Genomic DNA, 25,306 nt, shown 5'->3' with positions numbered 1-25,306 from the left:
AAGAAAGGCTGTGTGTTTTTATAGCACACTCTCCTTTAACAGGACTATTTGTCATTCTTTGAAACACTAAGACATAAAAAAGAAAAGACTGCCTCTGTGTGTGGCCACACTACTTTGCCTAATGCACTAAATGCAAGGTTTTTTAGGGAAAAAAAATCAAGAAGTTTCTGCTTCATTGATAATCTGACAGTAACTATTTATTGAAGGTAAAATACTTGTTGTCTGCTGTCACTATTTGTTTTAATACATAATCTTGCTAACTAAATGAGCTTAAAGCAATGCAGATAAGCAATGGCATGTACAGGGTCACTTAAATGCCAATTTGACTCTTTCATAAACTTTGGAATTCTTTTCCTGTGAGTCTACTCTCAGCTACTAAATTGTGAGTATTATCCATTTACAAAGTTTAGGCCGGCCATAAAAAGGTTGTCTTCCATGTCCTGCACACCTTTCAGTGCCCTAAGCAACAACAAAAGCTAATAATTAAAGCTTCTTTAAGCCCCCCATAAAGAGTTAAATGAAGAAGAACCTAGAAAAAACCAACCCATAAAAACCTAGTGGAAAAATAAGGAGAAAATAAGTTTCATCAAGATGACTGGCAAAAGATAAACCATAAACCTAAATTGCATTTACACACTATTATTCAAAATTGTGCTTGCACCCCTGTGTAATAAGAAACCCTACTGAAAGTATGTGAGAGGTGGAAATGAAATATAAAATTATAGTAGAGAAAAGTAAGGCCATCTAAATTTCTAAATCGAGAAGGAAATGGCAACCCACTCCAGTATTCTTGCCTGGAAAAGTCCATGGACAGAGGAACCTGGCAGGCTGCAGTCCCTGCAGTTACATGACTGAGCATGTGTGCATGAGGTTGGTAGCAATAAACTGGTAGAACTAAAAACAAATAAATAAATAAATTTCCAAATCGACTGTCCTATAGACAGTGGGGGGTTGTCTTTTATTTTATCATAACAAAATTAACCAATATAATGAGCAGTTAATCCAAATTAGGCACTTCAGTGACCAAAAATATCAAATCTTACATGTTAACATTAAATTCTTTTTTGTCTCTCAAAGAGTCATTTTTATTCTAGCTGTTGCTTTGTCATTACTTAGTACACTGATCAAAAAAAAAAAAAAGTAGAAAGAAGCGTGGACCACAATATATATATATATCCTACTGTACCAGCTGCCACCAACTCTTCCTGTGAGAAGGTTTAAGTTGGATCTCATACGTGAATTTCTAAAACATTTAATCTTCCTTTACAAACACAGTTTCACGTATCAGTACTACTGAATAATTTCTCTTCCGACAATAAAATTTGTATAGCTAAGAAACCGACAATAAAATTTGTATAGCTAAGGAAGTTACTTTTTTTTAGGTAGTTTTTGACCACACTTGGGTTTTGAAATCTTTTTCGGTCTCTGTGGTGTAACTCCAAATTTACTTTTTCGCCTTCGCTTAACTTCTTTTCCTTTGATTTGCAACAATTCTGATGAATTCACCTTGGAAAAAACATAAAGTATGCTGTTAAGAAAAGTTAGATCTTTCTCTCATATCTGATGTTCCATGTTATTTTTCAACTCCTAATTTCTATGTATATTTTAGAATATAAATCCTAAAGGAGGTGTTGATATTTTCCTCTAAATTTTTTCCTAAATTTTATAACACGTAATTTTCTACCTTCACAGCAATGAAAATATTAGTGCCATAATTATTTATAATAGTCTATTTGTTGCCTTTAAACTATTAAAGAAAAAATATAAGATTTTTCCCTTCATAAATCTACTCTTCTTGATTAGTATTTTTAATAAAACTTACCTTCAGCCCCAAAGTTGGTCATGACTGGTGCTTGAAAGCACAAGCCAAAATGAACTTTAATGCTTTATAGAACTATTTTGAGCAATGTTTACCAATTTATACTTCTTATAGTTATACTGTTTTCTGTTTTGACTACTTGGGAAAAGTCAAATGCATTTCTGTCTCTTAAATAATTGCCTTTTAATCACTATAGATATTAGGAATGTCGTTTCCCTAGATTCCTTAGGAAATCTTCGGAATTCATGGCAGCAGTTCATTTAAAGATACTTTTCTCTGTGGGTTGCTCTGTACTTTTTGGAGACTAGATTTCAGGAAGAAAGCAGGGAGGCTTTCCTTGAGGAAAGCAGAGAATGACTGAATAAGTAGAAGGAGGCCAGGTAAAGAGAGGTCCTTATAAATTAGGTAGAGGGTTTGGGCTCGCTGCAGTCATAAGGAGAGAGCTATTGCAATGTCTTGGGTAAGAAAATGATAATGAATAAGGGAAATTCAGAGTACGGGGTATTCCATCTCACCACCAAGTTCATGTCTGAACTTCCTCTATAGTGTCTCCACTAAAGGCCATCCATCCTGACTTGAAAATGGGGAGGGAAATGATGATGAATGGGGAAAACTCACAGGATGGGGTATTCTATCTCACATCAAGTTCATATCTGAATTTCCTCTACAGCGTCTCCACCAAAGGCCATCCATCCTGATTTGAACATGATCGGCAACAGAGGACTCGGAGTCATCTTTGAAATTCTTCCAGGTGTTAGAATTTTTGTTTATTATTATTATTGTGCCTACAACTTTCATCTACCAATCTCAATTCAATCCTCGGGATCATACAGGCACAATGGCTCTCTTCCATGTGACAGACAAATATTTGAACACAGTTGACTTCCTGGGCCTGCTTTCCCACCTCCCACCCCCTCACCACCACCACCACCACCCCGCCGCGATAAGCATCTCCAGTCCCTCCGACTCTACCTCACATGATATTTTTTTTTGAAATATTCTTTGTCATCCTGAGTACTTTCTTCCAAATGGTCTCCAATTTGTCAGTATCTCTCCTGGGGTTGGACTCCCAGGTCCGAACACAGTATTTGAGGTGAGATGTGATCAAATCTGAGGGCTTTCCAGGTGGCGCTAGTGGTAAAGAACCACCTGCCAATGCAGGAGACATAAGAGACGTGGGTTCAATTTCTGGGTTGGAAAGGTGCCCTGGAGGAGGGCATAGCAAGCCACTCCAGAGAACCCCTGGAGAATTCTATGGACAGGGGAGCCTGGAGGGCTACAGTCCAGAGACACAGCTGAAGTGACTTAGCACAGCACACGCACGTGATCAGATCCACCAGGAGAAAGACGATCTTCTTTTAGGGTAATTGTCAATCAATGCAAATTATGATTGCACATATCTTCCTATCACAAAACTGAATCATAACTTAAAACCCTGAAACCTTTTCCACATTCGCTCTAAGTCATGCCATCCCACAGCTACACACTTAGTTTGTGGAGTCAGGGAAAGAATCATACATACATTTATCCCAACTAAATTGCATCTGAGCCAGCAAATATTATCAGTCTCATTTTGGACATTATCTGCAAATCTAATCAGTAAGTCTTCCATATTCTCACCCAAATTATTGAAAAATAGGCTGAATTAGATACAACCCTATGACAGTCCACTAGGGACTTCCGTGACTAACTGTGCCTCCTTCACATAACTACTTATAAGTCCACCTGGCAGTTCACCAAGTTGTCCTGTCTTCAAAACTGTCATCAGGAGGCTAAATAGATTGTTGAAATCCAAAGGATAGTAACAATAACTAACGTTTATTGAGCTTTCTGATGTGCTGGGCTCTTCCCCACGGTACTCTTGTGTTGACCCCCAGGAATGAAACTTTTCTTCTGTTCAGTCTAGTAATTCTCAAAAAATAATAGTAATAATAATAAGGTTGTTCTTCCATGGCTTGCCTTTAGGGAACACATACTGGCTCCTTTTTATAAGGGTTCAAACACAATTCTTTTAATGATTCATTTAATCATTTCAGATCTTTATCTAAGATCAGTGCATACACTGCAGAAACCATAACTCTTATCCTTAAAAAAAAAAAAAAACCTCAGGATTTGAGTTGCCTGTTTCCAGGTTCCCAGCACCTCTCCCACAACAACAGCTCCTCAAAGCTGCTGCTGACAGAGGCACAGCAGGCTTAAACCCATCTCTCTGAGCCAACAGGATCAGATATCCAAGTTAACTCTTAAAATCTTTCTACCAATCTTGGGCTTCAAGTTTCTTTTATTAATTCTTTCTTCTTTCTAAACTAAGGATCATTCTCCTTGTCAGATTTAAGAGAAGCAAAGTACAATTTTATCAGCTTCCCTTTCGACATAGCTCTGTTTATTTAAAACCTCAACCTTTTCCCAAAAATAAATTAAGACTGCTCTGTCATCTGTTGTCATCACTCTATTCATCCGTAATGACAAGGTTATCCTTCCTTTTTTCTCTCTTTGCTCCAAAACTAACACCAAAAAAAAAATATTTTCTTATTCTTTGCATTATTCACAGGCCTCAACCCATTTTGGATCTTAGCCCTCCTGATATAATTGTTATAGCCACATGCCACTTTTACGTTTATCTATGGATATTTCTTCTTTCATTCTCTGTGTATTTTTAAAACTCTGAATGCAATAGATCACTCAAAATTGTTTTGTAAAAACTGGGGAGAATTTGGGGTATGCCACATCTCTGAAGCTTCCTTTTATTTAGAATTTTGAGATACATGTTAGCTATATTTTTTTTTTAATAAATTTTTGATCTTTTCCTTCCTAAAATGTTCAACGATCCTCTCACAGGTTCTTCTGTCTGTCATTTCTTCAGAGTCACTATTATCTAATTTCTTTTTGTTGGTCATGGCTCAAATCAGAGTCCTCAATCTTTTCTATACTAATAAGCTTCTAAGGGTAGAAATGGTCAGTAAAGTAAGAACTGATTAAATTCTCTCCTTTTTTTTTTTTTTTTTTTTTGGCTGAATGAGACCATCTGGCCTGTAGTTGAGCAGTGCAAATCCTGCATTGTTCCTTTATCACAGCTCCAGGCTACTTCTCTGAGCAACGTACAAGAGGTTTCCTTGTGTCCCCAGTCCGGCCTGGCTAGCTGGAATACACTGTTCCTCATTCCTGTGCCAGAGATGCTGGAGACTAACTTTATGGCCTCAGATGTCCAAACGGGGTAAAGTTCATGGAGACTAACTGACCTTGAGATGTTATCACAAATAAAAGGAATACGAGGTGAAGATTTGGTGGGATGAGTCAGAAAACTTCCAGCTCTCTTTTCTCTGGGCCTTTCTGATGTGTCCCATGACAATAAACCATCAAAGTCTTATCAGACATTCTCTTCTCCTCCTTTTGAAATACTTCTGGTTTCAGGTTAGAACCCTCCGAATCTGCTCTCTGAGTCTCTCTCATCAAACCGTGCCTCCCAGTTCAGTGAGGGACACTCTGGCCATGGTCATTTTCGCCACTATGAGTCCATGTTCTTGTATTTCACCAGGTGCCTGTTAACTGTTGTTATGAATGGGCAGCACCGCAAACAGGCAAAGAGCAAAGGCTCCAGAATTAGACTACCTCAGCTCAAGTCTTACCTCTACAACTTAGCCATATGGTTGTAGCTGGGAAAGCTATTTCTCTTCTCCATGACTCAGTTTTTTCAACTGAGAGTCCTATAATAGGGTTGTTGTTAGGAGAAAAAAGATAACATGTAAAACACTTAGCAAAGTGGCCGGAACATGATAAACACTCAGTAAACTCTAGTTACCTTAGGAAATGAGTGTTTTACCAAAAATAAATAATTTTGCACATTTTTTCATGACACTTAATAGCAGCCACAGCAAATCAAAAGAATGAACATTATGGGCCTTTTTTCAATGCAAGATTTAAATTCCTCACAGGTCATGGTGGTGAAATCATTGTCCAAAAAATCCATTTCATTCTTTGACACACTTACTAATTAACCATTTGCCCCTCATGCCACATTTTATTTCCAAAGTCCTAATTTTCAGTTGGGAGAATGGGTAAAACACATCACCTGTGACCACCAGCTGAACACTTTTTCAGCAAGACATCATCATTTTTAAAGATGCCTTTTAAGTTCTCCACACCTAGAAGGTATCAGCCTAACACAGGGTAGTTATCATTGAGAGGGCTCACTCAGCCGTGGCAGGCTTCACTTCATATACTCGGTGTGAGCTTAGGGAGACAGCATGATGTAGGATAATGTCAGTCACCAATCATAGCAGTTAAGTCCCTTCCCCCTGACAGCAGTGGCAGATTTTCTCTGGTCACCTATTACTTGTGGATTTTCCTTATTATCTATTATTGCAGGAAGATCCATATGCTAATATCATGCCAGATGACCCTAAGAAAATAGGACTTGAGAAATGAATAAAAGGCAAAAGGCAACGGTACTAATCCAGAGAGAATGTCAACTGGAAAAGAGAAGAAAAAGGTTATAAGCAATTATGTTTAGGAGGAATCTAGGCCTTGGAGACTGATTATTTTGTGAAAGGCAAGAAGACAGTAAGGTCACAGAAAACTATAAGGTTTCAGAGTTGGGTGTTTGGGGCAAAAGTTAAAGAACGGGCAATGGCCAGTTGATCTGCGTGATGCACAATAGCAGGATCATGGTCGCTGGTGGGGACAGAGGAGCCCAGAGGGAGAGGGACTGACTAAAGGGAGTGTTTATCCAAAAAGGGGTATCCATCTGAATCAGAGAAGACTGCAGGAGATAATATCAAGATAACATGCTGCGGTTCATTAAAAAGTGGCTTTTCAAAAAAATCTTAATAATAATATATCTATTCTTAAATGTGCTAAGTTACTTCAGCCATGTCCAACTCTTTGAAACCCCATGGACTGTAGCCTGCCAGGCTCCTCTGTCCATGGGATTCTCCAGGCAAGAATACTGGAGCAGGTTGCCATCTCCTTCTCCAGGGAGTCTTCATGACCCAGGGATAGAACCCACGTCTTTTACATCTCCTGCACTGGCAGGCAGGTTCTTCACCACAAGCACCACCTGGGAAGTCCAAGGCTTATTATTAATTATCTATTCTTAAATAAACTCAAATTCCTAAATAACTCATTTATTTAAATCAAAAAATGACTCAAGGAAACACACCAAGCAAATAATAATAAGGCAATATACAAATGTGGTAAAACAATGAAAATTATGCATGAATAAAATAGAATAAAATTATAAATAAAATAAAATTCTCACAGTAGAAAAAGACACTGGGAGTAGGAGAAACCTAAATGGAACACAGGTTACAAAATTCACCCAATCCTGATCCCCAGGCTACAGTCCTTGACTCTCTCAAGATGGTAACAAGACAACATTTGGTCAGTTTCTGAAAGCCCCAAGGTTCCTTTATTCCTTAAAAATCTTTCTTCTCTCTCCAGAGCTGCAATTAGGTTTGAGACTAAAAGTTTGTAAGAAACAGAAGTCCTTTTTTCCCAGACAAGCAAGTTCACATGAAAAGCCATTTTTCAGGACGAACCCTCTCACAAACCTTGGCCCATGCTGGGCCATATCTTCACACTTAAACGTTCTCAACTCTCACAACTTTATTTCCAACGTAAGTAGTGTTTTACCTTTAAAGATACCCGCTTCGTTATTTTTGCATCACCTATGGGCTGCGCGCCTTCCAGAGGTTTACTTGATTCACTTGCTGACTGAACTTCCGAAGTTTCCTGAGGTTTAAATAATATGCTTTCTGCTTCTGAGGTTCCCCATTCTAATACATCCTCTTGTTCAATCTGGAAAATACTTGATACAGTTTCAGGAAGCTTCTCAAGCACATTCTGTTGGGAAACATAAGTGCACAAAGCGTGCTTTTTTAAATTGGTCCTTCCAAAGTTTTAAGTTATGCAATGTTTTCTCTCTGACAACAAACTGATTATGAAAAATGCATGATTGAAATTAAGCAGAAATAATAAACTTCCTCTGAAAGACTGAGAAAGAGAAACTCACACTGGACTTAAGAAAAATGTGAAGCTTGGCAAATTATTTTCCTTGGCCCTTGTATCAAAACATATTACTACCCGACACATATGATCCAACAACTCTAAGGAAATAATAAGACTCTACTCTTGCCCTGATTCTTCCCCACACTCACACAGAATCAAGCCCATTGAAATATTCAACCTCTCCCCAATCTGAGGTTCTTTCATCCTAAACAATGAGATTCCTACTAGCCAAATGCTCTTGTAGAAGCGTGACTTCAGTCTGTCAGAGAAGGGCTCACCCAGAGCCCCAAGAAGACCACACAGACACCCCAGCTCCATGCCAAGCCCTAATGAAAAATTCTTACAAAATATCATTCCTACACCTGTTTTGTGTTTCTTAAAAACGTCTGACTTACTTAATATCTATCTCACTGAGCCTCAAAGAAAGTACCTCTATAGACATATTTTGGGTATTATCCAATTCTAAACCAAGATTATTGGGGATTATGAGCACTGCCTCAGATTAACAGATGATAAAACCAGTTTGATTTACACAGAATCTGAATTTTATAGAATGACTTGAAAACACAATTGTATCCCTTTTCTCTCTGGCGTACTCATTTGATAATAAGTAAGTTCAATTCAGTTCAGTCGCTCAGTCGTGTCTGACTCTTTGTGGCCCTATGGACTGCAGCAGGCCAGGCCTCCCTGTTCACCACCAACTCCTGGAGTCTGCTCAAACTCATGCCCATTGAGTCGGTGATGCCATCCAACCATCTCATCCTCTGTCGTCCAAATAAGGGGTAAAGATGGTGAATAGTACCAAATACTCTTTAAGTTTCTTTATTACGCAAGAAAGGATAGCTAAACAAAGAAACGTACTTTTGTGAAATGTAACTTTAATCTGGAGCTCATGTTTTTACAAAGCTACTCAGTGGTACTGGAGAAAGAGTAAGAGCTTTGTATCTATATAGGACTTGATTCAAATCCTGGATCTATTAACAGATGTGTAATCTCAGTCAAATTATTTAACCCTCTTTAACCTCATCTTCCTCACTGGTGAAAAGGGTTTAAAAAGTCCCTCCATAAAATGGCAGGATAGATACACAAAGGCAATATGTCTTATGGGCTTATAGTGTCTACCTCCAAACTCATTCATTTTATATTCCATAACTTTTGGAACTGTTCATCACTCCCTTGCTTTTTACTCTTTCTGCTCCTGGCTTTCGCAGCATACATTCCCAGGATCTGGCTGGGGAGACTGAACACATGAAGGTGCCACCCTCCAAAATAGAAAATGGAGAAGAAAAGCTTGAGAGGGCAATGGTCATCCCCCAACTGCAAGTGACCATCTCAGGACTCTGCCTCACCTACCCACAAAGCTATTACTGATCTCATCACTACCCTATGACCTGCTCTATTGTAGCACATATCATCCTATAGTATATTCATCTAAGTAACCATCATAACTGTCAACATATAGCAGCATTATCTCATAAAATTTTAATCTTCACCTCAACTCCATGAAGTAGGAACTGTCCGCAACCCCACTTTATGGATGAAGAAACGGGCATAATGAAGTTAAGTAACCTGCCCAAGGCCATATTGAGAGTAACTCTAAAGGATAGGTAGAATGAATAGACAGAATTCTGTTCTCTGACCCAGGGTAGGAACCCCAAAAATGTGTTAGGAATTAAAGGCACCATAGAGGAGCGCATTTTTTTTTTCTAACCATGGCTAGGTATCAACTTAAAAGATAAAGAAGTGATAAACTTAATAAAAGCTAAACAAAAGATAAAAGATCTAAACAAGTGGTAAGCTTCCTCTTAAAAAACCAGTGGCCAGGAGAGGTCCAGAGATTGCTTATAAATATCAAAGCTGAGGGTATGGTTCCTATAGAATTACAAAACAATTGATATTTTTGTTTAAACCTTTCTTTTAACAATCAAGATGATATATAAGCTAGGTATCTGAAACTAGCCTTTTTCACAGCTTCCTTCAAAATGGAATAATATTTTCTCTTACTTTATATGAATATTCAGTGAATGGTATTATGTCAAGTTTATTCTGTGAATGAATATTCTTAATTTTCTGAACCTAAGTGATCTTGCAGTTTCAGTTTACTATACCTGTTACAAGCTTACAGGTCTGATGAAGTGAAGTGAAGTGAAGTGAAGTGAATTCGCTCAGTCGTGTCCGACTCTTTGTGACCCCATGGACTGTAGCCCACCAGGCACCTCCCTCCATGGGATTCTCCAGGCAAGAGTACTGGAGTGGGTTGCCATTTCCTTCTCCAGGTATCTACCTGTAAATGGTGTCACCCAGAGGCAGCTACCCTAAATGTCAGTTTTAAGCCCATAGCATACGTGGTAAGGCTTCAGAATTGATTTATCCACCTACTATTGTGCCACGCACGCTGGGTATTGAGACACATGATCAGACTACAAAGGGGAAAAGTGCATGATCTCAACCCAGAAGCATCTCAAACTCTAGGAGTCAACCTCTTGTAGTAACTCTAACGTTATAAGATCCATGATTTTTGTGAAAAGATTCAGTACATTTTCTAAACATGATATATTATCCTAAAAATAACTGTGATCTGAATTTGTATGTACTCAGAATCATATTTTCAGGAACTAAAGGAGCTTGTTATCTAATGATATCATTTTATGAATCCTTTGTAAAAGACTGATCATCGTGCCATTGTTTATTTCATGTAAATATGGGTTTCTACACACACGGAGACATTTCCCATTCACAGGGAATATGTTCCAGATTCCTTTGAGTCCCATAAGTATTTTGCCAGTGATAGATGAAAAGAAAGTTCTATTTCTGAAGCAAACTTCTATCACCAAGTGTCCGTATTTCTCTACAAAATGCTCCCCTTGTCAGTGCTTTTCACAATTCTTCCACCTAAATAAAGAATTAGGGGATGCTTTCTTAAAAACTAAAAACTTTTAATTTCTCCAGCCACTTTCTAGATATAAATGTGTTCAGAGCAGAAGAACTGTTAAAAACCTTTTCTTTCTGAAGAGTTTTGAGCCTTAGCAGAGAACATCTATGATAGGCAAAAATGGTGAGTCAAAGTAGCCAAGACTCTCCATATGGCATTAGATTAGATGTGTTTATAGTTAAACACGCCTCTAAAATACATCAGAGATTTTTTTTAACTCTCTAGATAAAACATTAAAGCAACAGAAGCAGACTGTTACTTTAAAATAGGTGAGGATGATTTTTATTAAACACATTACCATTTGAGTTTCCTTAATACTTATCTGTGGTCCTTGCTCTGCTTGCATTTGAGGTGATTGCTGCCAGTACCTTTTTCCCATTAAAGAAATATCCTTGAAGGAGGAAAAGAAAACAATTAAAATAATGTGAATTTTTAAAATTTATTTTTAATTGAAGGATAATTGCTTTACAGAATTTTGTTGTTTTCTGTCAAACCTCAACATGAATCAACCATAGGTGTACCTATAGGTATAGCCCCTCCCTTTTGAAACTCCCTCCCATCTCCCTCCCCATCTCACCCACCCCTCTAGGTTGATACAGAGCCCTTGTTTGAGTTTCCTGAGACATACAGCAAATTCCCATTGGCTATCTATTTTACATTTGGTAATGTAAGTTAATAATGCCAGTTTTAAAGATCACTGAGGCATATTATTCAATGCAATTAAATGTAGTCAGTAAAATGCAGTAAATGAGAAGACAAAACCAAAGACACAGTAAAAATATTTTGTCTATCATTTCAATTTAAAACTTTTAAAATTACTGACCTCTATAGATATATCATCAGGCTTAATAAAACAATTAGGTAATATTAAATCAGATAATATAAATCACTGCTCTTAAATGGCTGCACAAGAAATTTAAAATCAAAAGTAAAATTTAACCTAACCAAGAACAAGAAGGAATATAAATATACTTTAAATGTTAATGGGTGGAACTGCTAGTGTCATTTTCATCATTACTGATGCTAACTGCTATGATATACCCTCAATTCAGCTGAAGTGGTAAGAAACAGCACACCACAATGTCTAACAATGAACAGGAATGAAGAGACCCAGCTTCTGCCCAAACTTGCCCAAGGCAAGTTATCTTGTTTCCCTTTACCTCAGTTTTATCATCCTTAAAATGGACATTCATGACTTTTTAAGGCCCCTTTCTCCTCTGGACTTTTAGTAATGTCAGTAGCAAAATATGAACATTCTTTGTACTTTAAAATGCTGCTTGTCTACCTTTCCTTTGCTTCATTAGAAAGAGGCAACTGAGGTTACTGGCTTATACGTCTGCCCTCTTGTCATAAATAACTATAAAACTGGACAAAATATAAGGACAACTCTTTTAGGGCTGGACAATAGGAAATGCAAGACTATAATGGCTAAGAGAATGGAAACAAAAAACGTTATGAGCTAAATCACCCCACATTTCTGCCTCACACAATTTTCAGACCACAACATAAGGAGAGAGAAATCACACAGAGCCCAGGAACCTCACTGAGTTGCAGAGACAGAAATTAGAGAAGGAAGACAAAGAGGGTAGAATTCGTAGGACACAGTATGGGGAGGAGGGAGCTGCACAGATTAAACAGCTCCAGAAATCTGCAACAGAATCCTTGAGTCTTTGGCTGAATATCAATCTGCTCAGTAAAACAGTGAAACCCATGAGGCCAAACAGAGAAAAACTGCCAGGGGGAAAAAGCAATTGCCAAAAAGATGACGTCATAATTCCCAGACTTCACACAGTGCTCACTCAGTCGTGTCCAACTCTTTGCAACCCCATGGACTAGCCTGCCAGGCTCCTCTGTCCATGGGATTTTACAGGCAAGAATACTGGAGTGGGTTGCCATTTCCTTCTCCAGGGGATCTCCCCAACTCAGGGATCAAACCCAGATCTCCCACACTGCAGGCAGACTCTCTACTGTCTGAGTCACCAGGGAAAGATAGCACTAAGCTGTGTCCAACTCTTGCAATCCCATGAACTGTAGCCTACCAGGCTCCTCTGTCCATGGGACTCTCCAGGCAAGAATACTGGAGTGGGTTGCCGCCAAACAATGCTAGGAATCATCAGATCTCCCATTAGACATTCTGAATATATGCTACATTCATTACAAACCTCACGCCGGTGGCTTAGAGGTTAAAGCGTCTGCCTGGAATGTGGGAGACCCGGGTTCAATCCCTGGGTCGGGAAGATCCCCTGGAGAAGGAAATGGCAGCCCACTCCAGTACTCTTGCCTGGAGAATCCCATGGAGGAAGGAGCCTGGTAGGCTACTAGCCCGTGGGGTCGCAAAGAGTTGGACACGACTGAGCGACTTCACTCACTCATTACAAACCTCAGATGGATCATATATTAGCCCTAGAATAAAAACCTCTTTGGACATTAAAAAAATCTTAAAATAAATACTTTAAAAGATCAAGCTGATCTTCAAGTAGCTTAACTGCCTAACAGAACAAACTCCAGATCTTTTTAAAGGAAAACAACAAAATCCAGTACTTGACAATGGAAAATTCACTGTGTTCAACACCTCATCAAAAGTTACTACTTATATGAAGAAGCCTGAGTATGTAACACATAACCAGAAGAAAAACCAACAGAAAAAGACCCAGAAATGACAGAGACATTGAAATTAAGAGGTGAGAATCTTGAAACTTCTAATATAAATATTATAAATTTTCAAAGATATAAATATAGTGAGGAACAAATGTAGGCGAAAGACAGAATCAAATGGAATGACTAGATAAAATGTCCACTACCTGAGACAAAATTTTCACTGACTGGCATGAAAACCAGAGAAAATATTGCAGAAGAAAAGATCAGCTAACCTGAAGACACAGCAAAAGAAGTCACACAAAATAAATCACTGAGAGAAATAAAAACCAAAACAAAATTAACAAAACACTCACACTAACATATATTTAATTAGAGTCACAGAAAGCCGAGTATGAAGAGAGCAGAAGATATCTGTACAAAACAAACACATTATCATCAAAATGAAAAAAAAAGTAATAAATGAAAAAAATCTTAGAAGCATTCAGAGATACATCAATTACAAAGACACAAAGAATTATGGCAACTAATTCCCAGGAGGCTCAGTGGTAAAGAATCCACCTGCCAATGCAGGAGATGCAACAGATACTGATTCAATCCCTGAATCAGGTAGATTCCCTGGAGGAGGGTATGGCAACCCACTCCAGTGCTCTTGCCTGGAAAATTCCATGAACAAAGGAGCCTGGTGGGCTACAGTCCAGGGGGTTGCAAAGAATCAAACGCAACTGAGTATATAGGCAGATAGACAGAATTACCACAAAGTAACACTGCAGGCTTCTCGTCAGAACAATATAAGACAGAAGACAAGGAAGCAACATATTTAGAGCACTGGTACTGAAAACAACAGTCCACACAGAATTCCATAGCCAGCAAAAATGTCTTTTAAAACTGAAGGTGGAATACTTCTGTAGCAATCGAAAGGTGAAAAGTTTGATTGCCATCAAAGCTGCATTACAAGAAATGTTAAAGGAAATTCTTCAAGCAGAAGGGGCCAAACTTGAATGCATATAGTGAAAATAAATGATAAAATGATTTTAAAAATGGGAGAAGGCAATGGCACCCCATTCCAGTACTCTTGCCTGGAAAATTCTATGGACGGAGGAGCCTGGTAGGCTGCAGTCCATGGGGTCGCTAAGAGTCGGACACGACTGAGCAACTTCACTTTCAATTTTCACTTTTATGCATTGGAGAAGGAAATGGCAACCCACTCCAGTGTTCTTGCCTGGAGAATCCCAGGGATGGGGGATCCTGGTGGGCTGCCGTCTATGGGGTCACACAGAGTCGGACACAACTGAAGCGACTTAGCAAATAAAAAATATACTTTCCCATTTTGAAGTTTTTAAAATATAATAGACTATTTAAAAATGATACATTTTGAGATTTATAACGTACATAGAAGTGAAGTATGCACTAATGAGATAACAATAATAGGAGAAGGGAAAAGGAAGTATACATCTCTATGTTTCTTATATTATACACTATTTAGTGGAATAAGCTAGACATACTTATTGTAAATCCCATGCTGCCGCTGCTGCTAAGTCACTTCAGTCATGTCCGACTCTGTACGACCCCATAGATGGCAGCCAACCAGGCTCCTCCATCCCTGGGATTCTCCAGGCAAGAATACTGGAGTGGATTGCCATTTCCTTCTCCAATGCATGCCTGCATGCTAAGTCACTTCAGTCGTGTCCGACTCTGTGCTACTCCATGGACGGCAGCCCACCAGGCTCCTCCTTCCACAGGACTCTCCAGGCAAGAACACTGGAGTGGGTTGCCATTTCCTGCTCTGGCAAATCCCATAGCATCCACTAAAACAATAAAACAAAAAGGTAAGTAAGCTAACAGTATGAAATAGCATGAAAGGCTTTAAAAAAAAAAAAGGCAGGTAAAGCAGAAAAGGGGGGCAAACAATAAATGCAAAAAATAGAAACCAAATAGCAAGATATAAATATCTTTATAATTTATATATATTAAGTTTTTAAAAACATATAATTCATATATATAATGTATATAAGATATAAATATCAATAATGACTGTTTGGTGGCTCAATGCCAAAGAATCCGCCTGCAATGCAGCAGACATGGGTTCAATCCCTGGATCAGGAAGGTCCACTGGAGAAGGAAATGGCAACCCATTCCAGTATTCTTGCCTGGAGAATCCATGGACACAGTAGCCTGGTGGGCTACAGTCCATGGAGTTGCAAAGAGGTAGACACGACTTAGCGACCAACACTTTCACTTTCATTTCAATAACTGCATGTAAATGGTGCTAAATAGTCCAGTTAAAAGACAAAGACAGTCACATTGCAGAAAAAACAAGACCCTACTATATGACTGCTATGGGAAACCTACTTTAAGTATAAAGACACAGATAGGTTAAAGACAAAAGGATGAAGGAAAATAAAACATGAAAATACGAAGATAAAACAGAACTGATTATATTAACATCAGACAAGGCAGACTTCAAAACAAGAAGTATTAGAAAGAAAAATAGGATCAATGCATCATAAAAAAAGAGAATCAAATCCTTCATAAAACATAACAGTATGCACTGATGACAAAGCTTCAAAGGGCATAACATGAAAACTAAAAGAACTAAAAACAGATATTAAAAAAACACACTATTACAGTTAGAAATTTCAAACAAAAACTATGTGGCTCCAGAGACTACATTTTTTTTAATTTAATAACTAAACAGTCAATTTGAAATACGAACAACTACAAAAAATTCTTCACAACCTTTTAGGCTTATAAAGACATCATTAAAATATAAAAACATGACGGCAACAAAGATCAAATTCAGGATACCATTCACATCAGAGGTGGAAGAGAATTACTGGAAAGAGGTACAAAAGGGGGTGCTACTTTACTTGCAATTTTCTATTTATTTAAACAATCTGAAGTAAATGTGGTAAAAATAAATTTTGAAAAATCTGAGTGTTGAGTATTTATTCTACAATTAAAATATTTCCTGATAAAAAAAAGAAATCTCTCAACATATTTAATGTAGGTAGCATAAAACTGTCAAAGATGGATAAAAACATCTTACTAAAGAAACCTACAGCTTGCATCACTTGTAAACATAAATGCAAAAATCCCAATTAAAAGACTTGCAAATCAAACTAATCAGCATATGTAGAAACAAGGTATCTTGGCAAAGGATATTTGTACATCAATATTCATAGTAACACTATTCACAATCACCAAAATGTAGAAATCAGCTGGGTGTCTATAAATAGAATGGAATACTATTCAGCCAAAAAAAGAAGCGACATATTAACATATGTCACAACATAAATGAACCTCAAAACTATTATGGTAATTGAAAGATACCAGACACAAAAGGTCGTATATTTCATGATTCTATTTACATGAAACATCCAGAAGAGGTAAGTCCACTGAGACAGAAAACCAACTGGTGGCTGCCAGGGGCTGGAGGGAGGGCACTGATGGGGAGTGACTGCTTAATGCATGTGGTGTATATCCTTTGGGGATAATGAAATCATTTTGGAACCAGATGTAGGTGATGGTTACTCAACAGGGAAAATGTACCAGATGCACTGAACTGTGCACTTCAAGATGGTTTATTTTACGTTAATTTCACCTCAATGTTAAAAAAAAAAAAGGGATTGGGTTTGATGAGCACTTGAAAATATTCCCTGCTTCTTTGATACTTCCTAATATAGCAATAAAATCTATACCTAATAATTCTAAGATACTGTCCAATGGTAAAAGAACTGCTTTTGTCTGTATTGTAGTAAACTCATAGAAATAAAAATCGCATTTGACATTTTTTTGAAGACATGTAATATAAAAATAATGATTTATTAATATCAATTTTGTTAGTGTTAGTTCTAAATTTCAGTAACATAAACTGATGTGGAGGTAACAGATAAGAGTTACTATCATGGCAGTCTCAAGTGACAATCCCATGGGATAAGCTGGTTGAGCACACATGCTTTGAAGTCAAAAGTTGCTTCAAGTCTTAACTCAAACACCATATGGCAGACTTGAATGAGTTACTTACTCTCTCCAGACCTTGGTTTTGTAAAATGGAGATAATAACAGTGCATACTTCTTATATTTATCCTTAGGAATAAATGAAATAATATATGAAAACAAAAAATATCGTATATGTAATAATACCTATTACTGTTAACATTGAAATAAAAAAACAAAATAAATTCCAGATATGAAATAAATATAAAATTATAAGAAATAATTTAACTGAATTACTGAGCATTGAAGAGGACATGACTATATGACTAGAAACCCTAGCAGAATCTATTGCAAAAGTATTAGAAATCATATTATTTAGACATAAAATCAATTCACAAAAACAAATTTAGAAAATGAGAAAAGGAAAAAAAATGCAAAAAGCAACAAAAATATAAACTATCAAAACAATGCCTTAACAAATATGAGGAAAACTAAAAAACTGAGATATTAAAATTGACTTGAATCAGAAATTTTGAATGTAGGACTAAAAAGAAAAGCAAAGATAATTTTTTAAAGAAATACGATTAGTGTTTTGCCCAAGTGTTTGTCTGTTGTTCAGTTGCATCTGCCTCTTCGTGACCCCGTGGACTGTACCCTGCCAGGCTCCACTGTCCGTGGGATTTTTCAAGCAAGAATCCTGGAGTGGGTTGCCATTTCCTTCTCCAGGGAATCTCCCCCACCCAGGGATCAAACTTGGGTTTCCAGCACTGCAGGTGGATTCTTTACCAACTGAGCCATCAGAGAAGCCCCCTTTACCTAAGAGCAGTATTAATTCCATTTTGTCTCTCCAACTGAGTCAGAAACTATAACAACTAGCATTGTTCTTCATTTTACACAAGGTCTGGCACAGTGTTGAACAAATGTTTTAAAACTTGAGAACTTATAAAGCTGTGAGCAGTCCAGTTTCACAATCCTAGATACATTTTTCATATGTTTCTCAGAGCAGTTTCTACCTGTGGTGTCAAACTTAGAACCCAAAACATCAGAGATGGAAGGAACCTGAAAGATGAATAAAGTCTGAAGGAAGCCACATGTCACAGACACTGAAACCAGAGCTCTGCGCCCCAAAGTGTGCTGGGTAGTATTCAAAACAAACAGAGATGGTGGTCTTTTTCCCTAACCTGCTTCCAGCAGAGGAACCAGCAACAGAAGCAGAAGTGTTCCGGTGGCCTGTTAGGCAGGCCCAGTAGTTTTTCAGTCATCTTTAAAAAGTGATGGGAAGAGCAACTTCCCCCTACCCTTCCTCACATAATCCAGCTGTCCCCAAACGACGCTGCCCGCCAAGATAGAGGCTGAGAGTGTGTTTCTCCCACATACCCATTTATGGTTTCATCAGCACTTATTCAAGGTGCACTGCCTTTAAATAACTTACTATGAAGTTCAAGTTTCAGAAAGAAGGAAAGAAAAGACATTTTTATGGCCCTAAGCAAATACCTGTCCACACAGGTTATTTTCTTGAGAAACTGCCTTGATTTGCATTGACTTTCTCTTGCTTCCCGCAGGCAAAACCCTGCTGGCATTGGCCTGCAGAATCCTGCTCACAGGCACAAGAATGTGCCAGAGCTGCTTTGCACTCGTTCTTAACCACATTTGACTTTTTTTTTTTTTTTAATTAAACAGTTTATGGGATTGTTCTGGATGGCTGACCCCTGTATTCAGTAAACTGTCACTTCTAAAAAATACGATTAAAAAAAAAAAAAAGAACCTGAATGGCAGCCACATAAGTATAAATATCAAAAACATTTGTAGTACCATATGCAAATCTTATTACAACAGACTCTGATATCCCATGCCCAAGGTGGTCCCCAGTGATTTCCATCTGCTGGTAATCATGCCCTTGAGTAGTCTTCCTCCTCAGTGAATATGGCAGACTTGTGTCATTGATAAGCTACAGTGGAAATGACAGTATGTGGCTATGTCATAAAAGATACTGCAAGTCCAACCCTGTTCCCTCTTAGAATACTTGCTCTAGGGGAAGCCAGATGGCATGTAACGAGGACACTCAAGCAGTGTCCTATGGTGAGGTCCACACAGTAAGGAACTGAGGTCTCCTGCCAACAGCCTACACCAAACTGCCAGTCTTGTGTCTGAGGCATCCTGGAACCAGACCCTTTAGTCCCCAACAATCAAGTCTTCAAATGGCAGCCCCCAACAAGGTCTTGGGGCTTCCCAGGTGGCAAAGTGGTAGAGAACATGCCTGCCACCGCAGGAGACATAAGAGACGCAGGTTCAGTCCCTGGGTCGGGAACATACCCTGCAGAAGGGCATGGCAACCCACTCCAGTATTCTTGCCTGGAGAATCCCATGGACAGAGAAGCCTGGCGGGTTACAGTCCATAGGTTCGCAAAGAATCGGACACGACTGAAGTGACTTAGTGCGCACGCACACACACACACACAGAGTAAGATCTTGACCACAATCCCATGACCTCCAGTCAGAGTCATCTAGCTAAGCTGCTCCTGACCCACAGAAACTATGTGAAACAATGCATATTCATTGTTTTAAACTGCTAAGTTCTGAGGTGATTTGTTACAAAGAAATAACTTTGAAAGGCACTAAAGGCTAAATTCTAACTCTTCAGATATTTCATGGCAGTTCCTAGAGAACCCAAGACTTCAAGAGCTCAAAGCAATTACCATTCCTACTTAGGTAATAATATGTTTTCTTTCCTATTATCTATAATTACATAATTTTTCTTAGCTCTTTTAAAAGATATATATTGCTTAAGAAAGTCCAATAAAAAGGTAAGTATTTTGTGCTAGGTCTTTACAAAAAGTATGTGCATTAGCAATATATACTGGGTGATAACTTAATACGCCTTTCTTTGTCCCACATAATTATCCTGTACATCATGAAATATTATCATCTGACATTTCATTACCTATGTCAGCAACTTTAAAAGACACATGCTAAGCACCACTGCTATAGTATTTGAAAACTACACAGTTACAGAGAATTAGGGCGCTTACTTGAAGCAGGCTATACCAAGAACATGGTTCTTTGTCCTATTACTAGGCAAAGCCAAGGAAGGAAATTCTGTAAGTCCCCTAAGAAACATAAATCTATAAGTAATACCCAAACTGTTTTTATTTTAGGCAATGTATACATCTTTAGTTCAGATGAAGAATGACTAATATCATCCATAAAGGAGAATCAATAATCCAGCTTCTGTTATGTATTCCCCATACCAAATTCAAACTCCTCCAAACTTTTCTCACATGGATCTAGGAGTGGAAATGATTCAGCAGAGTCCATAAGTATATTCTTAAAGCCTTCTAATATCACATATGATTTAATAACATAAATTCTTCAATAATAAAATTCAGGTCTCCAAGTATAAGCATATTTTTATTTACAACATTTGACAAATATGTATTTATAGTTAACTCTTAAGTCTGAGGAACTATGTGATGTAAGGGATAAAAAGACAAAATATAAATAATCTTGCCTCCAGGTCATTTAGCATTCATTTGATCCATCCTACTAAAAACAGAAAGACAAGTAAGACTTAATTCCAATCACTTAGTTATTCACAGCCTAGACAGACAAATGTATTGGTATCTGTGTAAATAACAATAATCCATGCCATAAGAGAGGTAGAAAGTAAACTTGTACCATGGAGTTAGGGCAAGGAGGGGACAGATTAAATATTTTTAGAATAGAAGGCATTGTTTCCTTAAAATAGGCATGAGAGAAAGGTAGGATCTAAATGTGTCTGGGGAATACAAAGGGCATTTAGTGTGGAAAAATACTCTTTGGGCAGATTCTTAGGTCCTTTCTCTTCCCCAAGGGGCAGGCACACACATGCCACTTACTCAAGATAAGCAGGGTGAGGATAGAGGCCATATTCACACTGGCTCCTTCACTTCCTACCCACCCCCATGTCTATTTTCAAGGGATGGGAATAAGTCTTTTGGCTGTGTGCTTACCTGATTCTCTAAAATGGCTTTCCTGATAGCCAGATTTCAATTCAAAAGCGAAATCATTCTATTCACCTGGTTTATATGAAGTTGTTAGAACTTGTACCACATTATCTACATTCTTACTTTCCCTCCTCCCACTTTGCGAATTTTAGGAGCAAGGAAGTTCATCTGTCGGGGAACGCAAGGAGCCTACTCAAGTCATCAAATGATTCAATCAACATTCTCAGTCAGAAGCATCAAAAACAGGCTCTTGTCATATAAGAGGCACTGGAAGACGGGCAAGACTCACAGAATCAGTGGGAGAAGGACCAAAGGAGTCACAGGATCAAGAAGCAAGAAATATCATAACAGTGTTTCAGCAAGAATAGACTTGCCAGGCTTCCTCATGACACAATGGCTCAGAATGAACCTTTACCACCTGTGCCACTACTTGGCACAAGTGATGACGGGCCAATTCCAAGCCCAGAGCTCAGGAGGTCCTGCATTTCACTGTCTTGAGCTTCTGCTGTCACTGTGAGAAAGGCATGCCTGGTCAAACCAATGGGTTTGAGGTGAAAACAGGCATGGATGTGCCTGCTCTACACGTTAGTCCCCAAAGGGAAACACAGGGGCAGAGCTGCTCCAGTTAAAGCCTCCTGTTGACCCACTGATACATGAACAATTGGACTCGCAGACCCATATGCAAGTTCAGTTCAGATCAAATAACTCCAGCCAAGAGATGTGAGAGCTATAATAATACTGTCATAAGCCACTAGATTCGGAAAGCTGCTGTTACACAGCATTAGCTGACTGATATATCTGGTGATTGACATCAGATTGCAAGAGAAAAGTATAAGGCTAGTAAGGTTAAATCATGAAGCACCCTCTAGGTTATCTACATTTTGGAGTTGGACTCTATCCTGTGATCAGTAGGAATCCAGCCAAATTTTTGTGAGAAATAACACAATAACAAGTACCTGGTAAATAAACTTCAGTGAGGGTAAGAACTGGCAGTTGGTCCTGAAGATGTTGAAAGGATTCACGTGAAAGCTGATGAGGGCCTAACTGAAGATACAGTCAGTGGAAATAAGAAGATTTAAAAGAATATTCTCTTTAAATTCTCATTCTTGGGACTCTCCTGGTGGGCCAGTGGTTAAGAATCTGTCTTCCAATGCAGGGGATGCAGATGCAATCCCTGGTTGGGAAACTAAGAACCCACACGCTGCAAGGTAACTAAACCCAACTAGAGAGGCCACGTGCTACAACGACGGGGCCCACACACTCTGTAGTCCATGCTCTGCCACAAGAGAAACCCTAGTGCTGCGACCAGAGAAGCCCCCAAGTGCCCCAGCTAGAGAGGGCCAGTGGGCCACAATGAAGACTCAACAACAAAATCTGAAAGAAAAAATTCTCATTCTCCGTTCCTTAAGGATATCTTCACAGATCAAAGGAAAATATTAATAAAAAATAACTCAAGTTTTTGAAATATAGGGAGGCTACCTTGAGTCTAAATGGAATTCAGATATGTTTGGACATGCCTGGCAAAGTCTTACGAACAAACTTCCCAAAATCTCATCTGCATGAATATGGAGTCACTTGTGGGAAAAAATTAAAAAAAAAACAGCGAATGAAAAAGCTAAGGCATGATCAGCAGAATCCCACAAGAAAGCCTTTGTCTTCTGAGAGGAGTGACACGTCTGTCTCTCAAATCTGTCTCCTGGTTCAATCCAATAGAACTCATGTCTGATTCATAGTAGGTATATGATTGGGGAGAATGGGTGTTATAAGTAAAGAGTAAAAGAATTAATTAACTTAACACATCTAAGGGATGAAAAAGAGTCCTTCTCCCCAACCTAATCCCCCTGCTCTAACCAGGGCTTACATGTCTGGTAGACTCAGCAGATATAGTGCCCAGGGCCTGTGATATTTTGAAGACCTACAAAAATGTTTTCATTTTCATTTCTTTTACAATCAGATGAAAATGATACTTATAAGTATGAACATGTAATAATGAATCCAGCCTGAATTCTATTTCTTTTTTATACCAACAGAGTCAAATAATCTTCAAATATTTTTTACAATACAAGGAACTCCAAAGGCAAAAGTGTCTTGGGCCCACAAAAGTCACAAATGCAGTCCTGGGGCCAGCACAGTATAACTTGAGAACTCTGAGAGCCCTGAGCTGCGGTGAATGCCACCAGGATGGGAGCTGGGTAATGCCCCCTCCACCTACCCCCTCAGAGGACATGAGCAGAAAATGACAAGGCTGGAGGCAGAGGGGGGCTTTAGCAGATCGAGATCAAATGAGTTTGGGGTTATCTTTCTTTATTTCCCCTCCCTCCTCTCCTAAGGGAACCTCTGCCCAGATAAGGCATCCCACAGGCCATATGACAAGACAGCAACTGCCTGAGAGGGGCAGGAAAACTGCTAGGCGTGGGGACAGGCACTGGAGAATTTAGACATGTAGAAATCAACTTTAAATCAACTTTCAGCTTTTTACAAAGCAGGATCTTGGGCTCCCCTGGTAGCTCAGTGGTAAAGAATCCTTCTGCCACTGCAGGAGACATGGGTTCAATCCCTGACCCGGGAAGATCCCACATGCCGTGAACTAAGCCCATGCACTGAGCCTAATGCTCCAGAGCCTGGAAGCCTCGCGTGCTGCAGCTGCTGAAGCCCGCACACCCTGGAGCCTGTGCTCCACCGCAAGAGAAACCACTGCAATGCAAAGCCTGTGCCCATTAACAAAGACCCAGCAAGCCAAATATTTAAAAAAGAAAAAAAAAGCAGGATCTTTTTTTGTCAATTTCATGCTTGAAGGTCCAGCAAACCAGTAGATCAAAAAGGAATGCCAGGGGCTTCCCTGGTGGCTCAGTGGTAGAGAATCCACCTAGCAACACAGGAGACATGAGTCTGATCCCTGGTCTGGGAAGACTGTACATGCCGTAGGGCAACTAAGCCCGTGCGCCACAACTATTGAGCCTGTGCTCTGGTGCAATAGGAGAGCAGCCTCTGCTCGCTTGCAACTAGAGAAAGCCTGTGCTAAGCAACAAAGACCCAGAGCAGCCAAAAATAAATAAAGTTTAAAAAAAAAAAAGGAATGTTGCACTTGGGTAAGGACTGATGGAGAGTGCTGGGAGGCCAATGCCCTCTCCACTCATTCCTCCCGCCCACCTCCATATGATCCCAGGAGTCTCTGGTATGCTAGAAATCACTGCTCTTGCTTAAGCAGAAATATAATATAGATGGGCTAATCGAAAAATATATTTAAATTTATAACTCGTTTCATTTGTAAACTGCTTTGTAATTATATATTTATTTGGCTCCAACAGATTTAACTATATATGTTGGGAGTAGAAGGAGAAAAAGAATCATCTATTTAAATCAAGGCTCTTGTATGTGCTTAAGATGACAAGCATGACTTGGCTGCTGCCTCAGTTCCCGATGCAGCCTCAGAGTATGAACATCTCACCTAAGGAGTGTGATTTCAGTTTTAAGCAGATGTACAGCTCCAAAACATTAACCAGCCACGTCATCTTGGGCTCAGCCTAGCTCCCCTGGGCTTACTTGGAGACTGTGTAGCTGTCTTGCGGTGTGTGCTGTGTGCTTAGCCGTTCAGACGTGTCTGACTCTTTTTGACTCCATGGACTCTAGCTCACCAGGAGCCTCTGTTTATGGAATTCTCCGGGCAAGAATACTGGGGTGGGTTGCCATTTCCTTCTCCAGGGGATCTTCCCAACCCAAGGATCAAACCTGCGTCTCTTTCACCTCCTGCATTTGCAGGGAGATTTTTTCACCACTGCACCACCTGGGAAGCCTGTGTAGCTGTTTTATCTGGCCTCTTGTCCTTTAAGATGCTCAGGGGTAGTTAGGAGTGTTCATCATTTTCAATTTAAGTGCTGATTTGGGAACCTGACTCCTCACAGAATAAATCTCTGCATTAAATTTCATAAGGGAAATTCTGTGACTTTTCAAACAGTCAATGGTAGAACAAAAGACACTTTTCTCAAAATTTTATCTATATTAATATCATGAATATCATGTCTAAAGCAACTA

The 25,306-nt window shown here is 39.0% G+C and overlaps 1 protein-coding gene across 1 annotated transcript in view; it reads right to left on the bottom strand.

The window, feature by feature from the left end:
• TTC6 (tetratricopeptide repeat domain 6) overlaps positions 1-25,306 on the bottom strand; it is a 200,784-nt gene that overhangs the window by 137,701 nt on the left and 37,777 nt on the right. Inside the window, exons 2-4 of the mRNA XM_052660010.1 lie at positions 11,056-11,148; positions 7,451-7,660; positions 1,373-1,506 (exon numbers count right to left, since the gene is read on the bottom strand). Of these exons, the coding sequence (XP_052515970.1) occupies positions 1,373-1,506; positions 7,451-7,660; positions 11,056-11,148 (437 nt within the window). The remainder of the gene's footprint in view (positions 1-1,372; positions 1,507-7,450; positions 7,661-11,055; positions 11,149-25,306) is intronic.

This window comes from Budorcas taxicolor, chromosome 21, assembly GCF_023091745.1.
Source record: "Budorcas taxicolor isolate Tak-1 chromosome 21, Takin1.1, whole genome shotgun sequence".
NCBI classification, from domain to species: domain Eukaryota; kingdom Metazoa; phylum Chordata; class Mammalia; order Artiodactyla; family Bovidae; genus Budorcas; species Budorcas taxicolor.
The sequence above is the reverse complement of the archived record's forward strand: the minus strand, read 5'-3'. Positions and strand labels throughout refer to the sequence as shown.